This window comes from Oreochromis niloticus, linkage group LG7 (genome assembly GCF_001858045.2).
Source record: "Oreochromis niloticus isolate F11D_XX linkage group LG7, O_niloticus_UMD_NMBU, whole genome shotgun sequence".
Classification (NCBI taxonomy): domain Eukaryota; kingdom Metazoa; phylum Chordata; class Actinopteri; order Cichliformes; family Cichlidae; genus Oreochromis; species Oreochromis niloticus.
Genome location: NC_031972.2, coordinates 57594312 through 57605635, shown reverse-complemented (window position 1 = coordinate 57605635; position 11324 = coordinate 57594312). Strand labels below are relative to the sequence as shown.

General features: G+C 38.9%; 1 protein-coding gene across 1 annotated transcript; it reads left to right on the top strand.

Moving 5' to 3' along the window:
- The first annotated feature begins 3264 nt into the window (after positions 1-3264).
- unc45a (unc-45 myosin chaperone A) lies at positions 3265-11142 on the top strand. The gene is made up of 19 exons (XM_003440504.5): positions 3265-3425; positions 3541-3733; positions 5350-5525; positions 5611-5700; positions 5836-6003; positions 6214-6382; positions 6512-6682; positions 6864-7035; positions 7163-7463; positions 7548-7642; positions 7803-7944; positions 8282-8422; positions 8564-8691; positions 8770-8836; positions 8941-9054; positions 9156-9271; positions 9841-9958; positions 10041-10196; positions 10287-11142. Exons 1-19 carry the CDS (start codon positions 3402-3404, stop codon positions 10572-10574), a joined length of 2829 nt encoding a protein of 942 aa, XP_003440552.1. The 5' UTR covers positions 3265-3401; the 3' UTR covers positions 10575-11142.
- Positions 11143-11324: the final 182 nt, after the last annotated feature.

Genomic DNA, 11324 nt, shown 5'->3' with positions numbered 1-11324 from the left:
AGCGGTGTTCCCACCACATTTGCCTATAGCTTCCTGCACAGACAGGCACCTGCAGGTTTTTGAAGAATCATGGGGTAATCTCCAAATAGTGTTATAGTGAAAAACAGTATAGTAGTCATCATATATGGTGCACATAAGTAACTGAGGTTATACATAGGGTGCCTTGAAAGATAAAGCCTTAAAAAAGACAAGATATATGTTATAAAGGAATTTATAGCCCAGGTCAAAATTGACCTAAACCTTACAGTGAAGGCAGAGAATGTGAACAGTCGAAGGACTAATAAGTCTGATACATGCTGAGCCAATGGCACAGGAATAGAGTGTTTATGATAATACAGAACTGTAAAATATTACCCTTGTTTGTTATTACATTTTAATGTAATGATTTAATGATTTTAATTTAATGATTTATTACTGTTCCTATAAAAAGCAAAAATGTAGTTCTTCATCTTTGCTCTAAACAAATTCAATTCTGAAATTTATTAATACCTTTTGAAAGACCTTTTCTACTAATGCATGTGTGAGACTGAAAAATGGAGGAAAGTAGCTGTCCATTTCTCACCTACAGTGTCTCAGTGGATTATGGCAGTAGAACCTTTTAAGCATATAAATCAGACACTAATAATTAAAGGTTGACTAAAAGCAAATTAACCCACATAGATAGTGGATTAAAGATGTCCAGTATTCACTTATTTTGTTTCCAGTGTTGAGTGCTTGTTATAAGAAACACAGGCATTAAAAAAAATGCAATAGAGAGTTATTTTTGAGGTAGCTGTAAAGTTTTATCTCCATGAAATTTTTATAAAGCTACTGCAGTGGGACTGTTGTAACCCCTGCCAAAGTCCTGTTCCAACAGACAAAGAGTTTTAGACCACAGTGACAGCTGCAGAGAACCACAGTGCAGGTAAACAACAGCAGCAAAGCCCTATGTGGAAAACATAATGGTGCATTGATGATGAGCTACACTGTTGTTTTTTGGTGGCTTATCTAAGTCTGTTTTTTGAAACAGAAGGTCTGCTGTCACTTCAGTTATTAATGAGCAGAATGCGCAGGAAATTACAGGAAATAAGATAAGATAAGATAAGATGGCCTTTATTAGTCCCACAGGTGGGAAATTTGTTTTGTTACAGCAAAAGTGCAAAGTTATGTAGCAGAAATTAGAAAACACTGGAATGCAATAAAATACAATAAAATAAAATAAAATACTATATACAATAGAATAAAAATAGAATAATATATACAATAGAATAAAATAAAATACCATATACAATAGAATAAAATAGAAATACAAATACTATATACAACTGAGTAGGAAAATACAAAAACACAACTTCGTCAGAAGAAGAATTGCACGTATAGCAGTCTTATTGCACATGTGTGGGTTTGTGTGTTTGAACAGCTGCAAAAGTCTTTATTGTAGAGTCTGACAGCAGTGGGGAGGAAAGACCTGCGAAATCTCTCCGTCCCACACCGTGGGTGCCGCAGTCTCCCACTGAAGGAGCTGCTCAGTGCTGTCTCAGTGCTGTCACAGTCTCATGCATGGGGTGGGAGATGTTGTCCAACAGGGATGACAGCTTAGCCGCCATTCTCCTGTCACTCACCACCTCCACTGGTAAATGTGTTTTACTCCAGTCACAACACACAATAACTTTTGATAAGGTCTCAAAAAACATTAAAAGTGCTGTGCTACGTTTAAGGTTTCTAAGTTATTTCCAGAATATGGTTCCAGAAAGTCCACCAGTAATGACAACATAATTTTCCACATAAGAAAGGAGCAAATGTTTATTCAGCTGTTGTTGATTTCAGGCCAGGCCTTCTTTCTTTGGGACTGTGGTGCTGTTTTAGATTTCCTGCAGCTATATTATGTAAGAGACCTTACAGCAAAGTCCAGCCAATAGGAAACATATACCAATCACCATGCTGGATATTCTTCTAAATTAACAAAGGTGCTGTGGTAATATAAGAGTCTTAACAGGTGTACCTGAGCACAAGGACCAAAGGTGACGAACTTGTCTCCAAGGCGACAGAGGACACCGAACAATAGTGCTAGACAGTATTGGTAAAAGGAGATTTCCCATAGGACTGGTATAAGAAATGCAGTACGCGTCCTTTAGGGTTTTTAACTTTGGAGCTCCACTGCAAGAGACAAAGCAGTAGTGCTCACTTTAGGTTAACATATTAATTTGCAATGATATTAATTTTTAAACTTTTTACATCAAAAATCAGAATGCACTCTTGTTTCCAAAAAGTGAGAGAACTTTTTCCTTGGTTCATAATAAATGAATCACTTCACTATGAGGTGCTTAAATTTTAATGTAACACATGATTTAAGTTGTTCTTCTATGTATGACCTGAAGTACATATTTTGGCTGAACTGGCACTGTGGAACAACCGAGTTTGACATGCAAAACATTTTAACTAACATCCACAAACATTTCAAATGGAATCCCTAGCATGTAACATATAAATACAAAAACATGCAAACTGTAGAAGACAAACATTAGTTCCTTCTTCCCGTCTTGATCAAGTTTAGTATAATAAAGGACTGTATTGCTTAATAGCCTCCCCAAGTGGACAGTGTTTACATAAAACTGTTTAACATTGTCCTGCATCATACATAGGATACTTATGTGAAGTTACTGACATTCATCAGTGCTGAAAACGTAGAAAAAATTACAGTAAAAGATCAATTTATCTTTGAGTGTTACTTACTTAACAGACTTATGCATACACTTATACAGTTAATCAAAATAACTAGTTTCTTTTTTAAAGGCAATAATGACAAAAATCATAATATTTATGCTCAGAATTCACATAAATGAATTCTTAAAAATATAATTTATAATTTAAAGCTGCTCTATTGATTCAATAACTTTGAGCATTTGTGGGTCCTTTTACAAAATGTGACCAGTGGAGAACAACCCAGTCAGAAGAGTGATTTTCCCACAACCTGGCAACCCAAATGTTCTTTTCATGTGTAATTCCTTTAAAAAGATAGTTCTAACTAATTAATTGCTAAGTTTAAACAGCTGCTATATTACAGTTCTCAGACAGATATGGTGAATGTATGAAAAAAATGAACTGCTGGCTTTCACAACCCCTCTTCTTTATGACATAAGTAGCCTGATATAACTCTCTGTGTCTGCATGGACTGAAGAAAGCCACATGGAATGGAAATATAACCAAATAAAGTGGAGATGGGGGCAGAAACGTTGTAGCTGCTCTCTTCCTTTTATGGTAATACAGCGTGGGCGAGAGGGGCAGTGCACGTCATCAACGTGCTCCGACACCCGGAAGTGTAGAAAGATGTAACATGTTTGGCTGGAGTTGGCGGTGTTTGCGACCACGTATAGTAAAATAAATCTACATATTTGCATTATACTGTGTGCGACACCTTGAAGATGAGTGAGACTGAAAAAGAAAAGGTAACGTAGAAACAATTCGCTACTTTTCCCTAGCTTAGCAAATTTCACTCAAATACATTTGCTCGAAGTTTCTCCGTGATCCTGTTGCTACATTTCCACCCGTCTTTACTTATAGGACCCTGCCGCCCTGAAGGAGGAGGGAAACACTCTTTTCAAGGCAGGAGACATACAGGGTGCTGTCTGCTGTTATACCAAAGCACTGAAGCTGAGTGACAGCCAGGCAGACAAAGCTGTACTGTACCGGAACCGCTCTGCGTGCTACCTTAAGCTGGAGGAGTACAGCAAGGCAGAGGCTGATGCCTCCAAAGGTCGGCCAGTTCTCTTGTTTATTCTCAACATCACCGAATAACTAATCTTTCATTGCGGCCCACAGGGAGCTTAGCTGAAATGAAAGAAAATAGTCCATCTTAGTGCTCAAATTAGCCCCATTTTATGCGGTTTTAAGTTTATTCATCATCCGAATAGTTTCAAAATATAAATATTGGCTTGTGGTCTTTTTATCCATATTCACCAGTCACTTTTATCCATAATTGTTAATGTAACTTCCTGCTGGGAGTTTTTTGGGTTCAGTCCAGCTTTAAAAAGGGTACACTTGCACAATGACCATAATGATCACAGTGATCCTCCTGCAACCTTGCCATGTGCACTTTTGAATAGCTCTTAATTGTCATTGTACATGTACAATGAAATTGTGAGTGCTCCACACCAACTATGCAGGAAACAAATATAAATAGTAAGACAAAAGGAATAAATAAGAAACAGGAGTAATATATACAAGACAAGAGAAAGGCACAGAGGTTGCAAAGTGCACTTATATTACTCTGTATGGGTTAGAATATGTAAAATCATAATAAATTCCACATTTATATCAAGGCAAACAAAAAAGGTGCAGAAAGATCTTATGAACCTGTACTTTGTGTATATGAGTAGTTTACAGTAAGGTAATTTGCAATACCTTTGTAAATACATACAAATGGACCTATGTGCATAACACACATCCATATAAATGCACAGATGGCCTTATATTTCATACATTCATATGCTCAAAAATAGAAAAGAAACAAAAGAAGCATGACAACATTAAACTGAGCTACTAAGCTGACAATTTTCTACAGATCAGCTCATCTGACTCATACTGTGCATATATTTTCGTTATATACATAGATTTACATTGCCAGATAGATAAAGAGCCAAAGGCACTGGTCCAGCTTTCAAACTGCCCACATCCAAACCTATCACATGATTGAGTGGACCAACAGTAATACATGAAGGCCCTCACTCTGCAATCCACAGTACCCAGAAAAGGATATGCTCCCGATATCCCAGTACCAGACAGCAAAACCTCACCAGGCATCCTGTGATCATGACCCAGCAACTGTTTTGGTAGAAATGGGACACCTAAACCAGTGGGTTTTAATGTTATGGTATATATAGATTATATTTAAGTTATATTGAAAAAGTGAAATTGTTTATTGACTTTGCTTACTTATTGTGAAGGCACTACTTGATTCATACTCTGCTATATGTGGTGCAAACTGAGAGTATTGTAAACAATAGAGTTTGAATGCGCTCTGCTGGCCAAACTGTGTGATGACACCGATTACATACAAGCATCTTTTCCTGCATTACAGTACAATATTTAAACAAACAATGGACAACATAATGATACTGGTATATATATTACCAGCAGCATTATCTTGTCTTAACAAAAACAGAATTTTAGTTATTAAGTAGGTATTATAGACCAAAGTGTTGCATTTTTTTTTTTTTTATTGAGCAATAGTTACAGCAGAAATATTTTTTTTATAATGGATAACATTATTCATAACTTGTCATTTTCACCATTCTGGACATTGTTGCATGAAATGTGTCTTTCGAAAGATGCTTTTGCAGCTTGATGAATATTATAATTGTCTCTTTTCAGCACTCGATACTGACCAAAGTGATGTGAAAGCCAGATTTCGAAGGGCCCAGGCATTTCAGAAACTTGGCCGGTTTGACCAGGCCTTTCTGGATGCTCAGAGATGTGCCCAACTGGAGCCCAAAAATAAAGCTTTCCAGGATCTGCTCAGACAGCTGGGAGCACAGATTCAGCAAAAGGTGGTGTGATGTGGATAATGGTGTGGATAAAATTATTTTCTAAATTATATCTTGCTAATTGAAATATTTTCTCTTAACCCTGTAGTCAGCGCAACTAAATTCCACCGATGCTCGTGTGCAGCAGATGTTCTCCCTCCTCTTAGATCCATCTACTAAAGAGTCCGATCGACAGAAGGTGAGAATAACTCAAAAGGCAGATGAATACATTTCTCTAATTCATTCTTAATGTGCCTGATTTTTCTTCATTAATGCTGATGTCTCTGTAAAACTGTACGGCACCAAAATAATCAAATCTTTCAATCAATTTCAGGCTGCTCAGAATCTAGTGGTGCTATCTAGAGATGAAGCAGGAGCTGAACAGATCTTCCGTAATGATGGAGTGAAGCTAATTCAGAAACTTCTGCAGTCAAAGCTGGAGGATGTTGTACTTTCTGCTCTCAGGACATTGGTTGGTTTGTGCACAGGACATCAGTCTAGAGTAAGTGTGAATGTTCCTTTGAGATTACTATTTGCTTCATCTTTAAAGTCACTTTTTGCATTTTTGTAGTTTGGAATTATAAAAAAAAGTTTATATGCCTTCTGGTTTTCATCCATAATTAATATGAAGCTAGAGCAGACTGTTCAATGTGCTTGTCACTCAGTTGTTTTGCAGTTCGTTATTGCTGATGTCCACTATTCGAATTTCCAGACTATGGCGATAGTGAATGAGTTGGGAATGGAGCAGCTGTGTGCGGTAATGGGATCAGGAGCTTCAAGTGTGTCTCTGGCTGCCTGCCATCTGCTACAGGTGATGTTTGAAGCTCTGACAGAGGGAATGAAAAGAGAGATCAGAGGAAAAGATGAAGCCATACTTCCTGGTGAGTTTAGACACTTATATTGGGAACTTGGTTACACTGATGAAGGTTAACCTTTAACAAATGCTTTGTGTGTGTCTGCTCTGTGTTCTTTACATTTAATTGTTACTCACTATATGAATCTTAACACAGAACCATCCAAGGAGCTGCGGGCAATGTTACGACACCTTTTGGAAATGATGCCAGCATCAAATGTATCAGGGCCGGGCAGAGACAGCGCTATAAATCTCCTTGTCAAACAAGTACCCCGCAAGTCCTTGAAAAACCCAGATAACTCCCTCACGTTATGGGTGATAGACCAGGGTATGAAACACATCCTACATGTAGGCAAACATTTTATTAAACCATGGTGGATACCAACGCATGCGTTACCATTACACAAAGATGCATGTTTATTTTGTTCACTTTTCTATTTTAGAAAATTTGTAACTGATGTTATCTGTTATCACTGCATATCAATTAGAGACTCATTGTTCTCCTACAGGCCTGAAGAAGATCCTGGAAGTGGCTGGGACTGTCCCAGAGATCTCAGAAGGGCCACCTCTTACAGACAACAGTCACATGAGCTGCTCAGTCTTGCTGAGCAAACTCTACGATGACCTAAAGAGTGACAAAGAGAGGGAGAACTTCAGCAAACTATGTGAAGAATATGTTCAGTGAGTTGACCAAGGAAGCTTGTTTAAACTGTTTGTTTGTTTGGATCTTTTTTCCAGAACTGCCTCACAAGTCCTTTGTGAGCATGAAAACTGATTAATTCTTCTAACGTGATGTTGTTGTGGGCAGGCAACATTTCAGCCGGCCTGGCCTAGACGCCAAGCTGCGAGCCATCCAGACAGTATCGGTGCTTCTACAAGGACCGAGTGACGTGGGTAACAGAACTCTGGAAATGTCAGGAATGATGGATGCTGTGATATCGCTGTGTGCCTCCGAAGATGTTACTCACCAGCAGGTAGCGGTTGAGGCGCTAATCCATGCTGCAGGCAAAGCCAAGAGAGCTTCATTTATCACAGCCAACGGAGTGTCCCTGCTAAAGGACCTATACAAGAAGAGCGAGAATGACAGGATACGTGTGAGAGCCCTAGTGGTAAGTACTGCAGATAGTTTTAGAAAATAACACTTCCAAATAAAGATGAAAATAACAGCTATGTGTATGTGGGCTATTGCACAGGGTTTGTGCAAGCTTGGATCAGCAGGAGGAACAGATTTCAGCATGAAGCAGTTTGCAGAGGGATCTACACTTAAGCTTGCCAAGCAGTGCAGGAAGTATGTTGGCTTATATTGAATCTTAAGCCTAGGTATAGATTAAGAGATGCAGCATGCTTGATGTACGTTTCTGCAAAACCTGATCTAAATACCAGGTTTTGAGTGGATTACTGGAATTCAAATAACTGACAAGCTTTATCTCTTTCTTTTTCTCTGTAAGGTGGCTGTGTAATGAGACTCTCCCCCCAGCTTCCCGCCGCTGGTCTGTGGAAGGTCTCGCCTACCTCACCTTTGATGCAGATGTAAAGGAAGACTTGGTGGAAGACAAGAATGCCCTGCTGGCCATGTTTGACCTTGCAAAGGTATAACTCATCATTATTTTCCTCATAGCTGAAAGAATTTAAACTTAAGTCTTATATTTTCTCCACTCTGAATGACTTCTGTGGCGTTAACGGGGTCTGATTTTTCATAACCAAACCCCAGCATATTTTGCACACACCTTCATGGTGTATTAGATGGCAGTGTTAGTCCTGTCTATGCTCTCACCAGTTAATCAGCAGTCCTTTCCTGACTCTCATTGGACTCATTTGTTGTAAATCCAAGTAACTATTACTAACTATTTCATGTCACAGGACCAGATTATCATCCATGCTTGAAATGCACTGATGCCCTTTTTGTGTTTTCTGTGTGTTTTTGCAGTCTGAAGATAAGACTGTACTCTTTGCTGTGGGTTCTACATTAGTGAATTGCACTAACAGTTATGATGTGGAGAAACCAGACCCTCAAATGGTGGAGCTGGCCAAGTATGCAAAGCAGCATGTACCTGAGGAACATCCCAAGGTAATACTAATATTAACCTTTTTATTTTCAAGTAGAACTAACATTGCACAATATTTATTTTATACAGCTTCATTTCAATTATTTTTTGTTATGATTCATGTTTCTGCCTACTTTATGTATTTTTGTTTTTTTAAATGATAGGATGCACCTTCCTATGTAGAGAAAAGGTTGGTGAAGCTGCTGGAGGCTGGTGTGGTGTCTGCATTGGTTTGCATGGTCAAACAGGAGAGTCCTGCTCTCACTGAGGCTTGTAGGGAATGTATTGCCAGGTAGGAAAATGGCAGTAAGTCTTTATCTTTCACTGTTTTTTCTATAGATTTTCTGGTTAATATAATCTTTCACGGCAGGGTGTTCTTGGCCTTAGTGGAGCGACAGGAAGACAGAGGCACAGTGGTGGCACAGGGTGGAGGAAAGGTAGAGCGTACTGATAAAATACACTCAGTTTAGCCTACGCTCTTAACTAAGCACCACACTTCAGAATGCTTAAATGATTTATGTCTGCTGCTCTCCTCCAAAAGGCTCTGATCCCACTTGCATCCGACAACACAGATGCAGGAAAAATCAAAGCTGCACAAGCCCTGGCAAAAATAACCATCACATCTAACCCGGAGATTGCCTTTCCAGGAGAAAGGGTAAAAATGCAGACAGTAACACACAAGTTAACTTAGAAAATACAATAACTTTTTAACATTATCTTGCTTTTGTTTGTTGTTTGTGTATTTTTTGGGGTCAGATCTATGAGGTGGTACGCCCACTAGCCAGCCTTCTGAGGCTTGAGTGCACCCTGCTGCAGAACTTTGAGGCACTCATGGCTCTCACAAACCTGGCCGGCATCAACGATAGACTCAGGTTCGCCACTAGGGGGGAGTCTCTCCTAAGAATATTCATACAAAACAGTCTATTTTCGTTCCAGTCCATTACATTTAGCATACTTTTTATTTTATTTTATGTTTTTTACATTTTCTTCATTTTGCAAAGCTACTTTTGCAGATCAATACATGTGTCACTTTTATTGCTTTGCATAAAGTATTTAGATGGTGTGAAGTCCTCCCATCAAACCTGTTTTTAAATTCTTCCAGGGTGACCACAAGTGACTGAGATTTAATGTGGACTTAATCACAGACTTGATTAACATGCAGTAATCTTCTTGTACGGCAACTTTCCAAACTGTTGACAAAGACTGAAGCATTTAGAGTCTCCGTTGACCACTGAAATCTAATTTCCTGTCAAAGCTGTTTTCACTGTAGAAGCTGATAATTAACACTGAAGTTGTGCAGTTATGCAAAGCATGCCAGGTTCTGTTTTATTTTTTACTGTTTTCAAAACATTATATCTGCCTTTTAAAGCATCTTTTATCCTGATCAGCGCAGTTTCATAAGTGTTTTTCAGTTTTCTGAATTAAGTATACTCTTTCACAGGCAAAAGATCATCAAGGAGAAAGCTGTACCTAAAATTGAAGGTTACATGTTCGAGGAGCATGACCTCGTACGAGCTTCTGCCACAGAGTGCATGTGCAACTTGGTTTTAAATACAGAGGTAAGGCATAATTTATTAACAAGTCTTTGAATACATGAATACCGGTTGAACTGACAGTAGCGGCTGTGTGGTGCACCCTTAGGTGCAGAAGCTCTACCTGGCCACAGGAAATGATCGCCTGAAGCTGCTCGTGCTTTACAGCGGAGAGGATGACGAGAGGCTACGGAAAGCTGCTGCAGGAACCTTGGCCATGCTGACAGCCGAACAGCCAGAACTCTGCGCTCGCATCCCTGGAACTGTAAGAAAAGCACTCCAGTCGTGTCGCTACCATTATTTATTTATTTATTTTACTCTATTTTTGCTCACATGACTTCTGTTATCTTCTCAGACAACCCACTGGCTAGAAATTGTGCAGGCTTTGCTGCTCAGTGAAATACCTGACCTACGTCATCGTGGAGTGGTCATAGTTCAGAACATGATCCTGGCAGAGAAGAGTCTGGCTGAGAAACTCATAGAGAGCGAAGCTCTGGAGATTCTTTCCGTCCTTGCAAAGGGAGGAGAGGGCACGCCAGATGCTGTCTCGAAGATAGCTCAGAACTGCCTGGATAAAGCAATGGAGTACGGCATCATCAGAAGCAGGGAAGAAAAGAAGAAGAGCTCAGGAACTGAACCCTGAACACAAAGTGCAGTGTGTGAATGTGCCACCTGACAGTGTTTCAGAACTTCGAACGTTATATTGGACCAGTGAAGTAATTTCATTTTTGCAGGAAATGGGCTCATGTCTTAACAAAAAATGATTAAAAGCAATAAGGGATGTGGTGAAGAATGGTATCAAATGGAAGAACCAACAGCACACAAATGATTTTTGACTGCTGTGTAACGTTGATTGTATGCTTGCTAAAGTCTGGCAAAAGTGCATATTCCACCCAGAGACCAACATTTCTCCTCCATGTATTTTCACTAAAAATGATCATTCCTATATATGTGCAAATATTTAATTTGACTGTCATTAGTCCCACAAATACGTTCTTATTTTTATTGTGCACACTACTTTTCTCAATATTTTATTTTATTTTCAGCAAAAATAGAAACATTTCATTTACACTATAAAATGTACTTTTTGTTTAAATGTTTGTTAGCACTATTATTGACAGTCCAACACATTCCCTGTGTGCTTTGTTGTTTTAATACGTTTTAAGTGAACACATAAAAATAAATAAATAAATAAAAATGACCAATCCTCACTTCTCTGTTTACTTTATCTGATATCCAGCCTTGCTAGATGTACTTTATAATGGTGCTTTAGTGCTGGGATGCCCAACTATGTTTATCCCTCAACCATGAAAGGCATTGTCATCACCCTGCTGGGCAGGCAATAAGGATACCCAACATTTTGAATGTGATAACTTTAGAATGAAGCAATGTA

Excerpts from the sequence above, each read along its gene's own strand:
- unc45a (XM_003440504.5), top strand. The coding sequence starts at position 3,402 with ATGAGTGAGACTGAAAAAGAAAAG. Across the intron at positions 5,701-5,835 it reads AAGAGTCCGATCGACAGAAG|GCTGCTCAGAATCTAGTGGT; the intron begins GTGAGAATAACT and ends AATCAATTTCAG. Across the intron at positions 10,197-10,286 it reads GCGCTCGCATCCCTGGAACT|ACAACCCACTGGCTAGAAAT; the intron begins GTAAGAAAAGCA and ends TTATCTTCTCAG.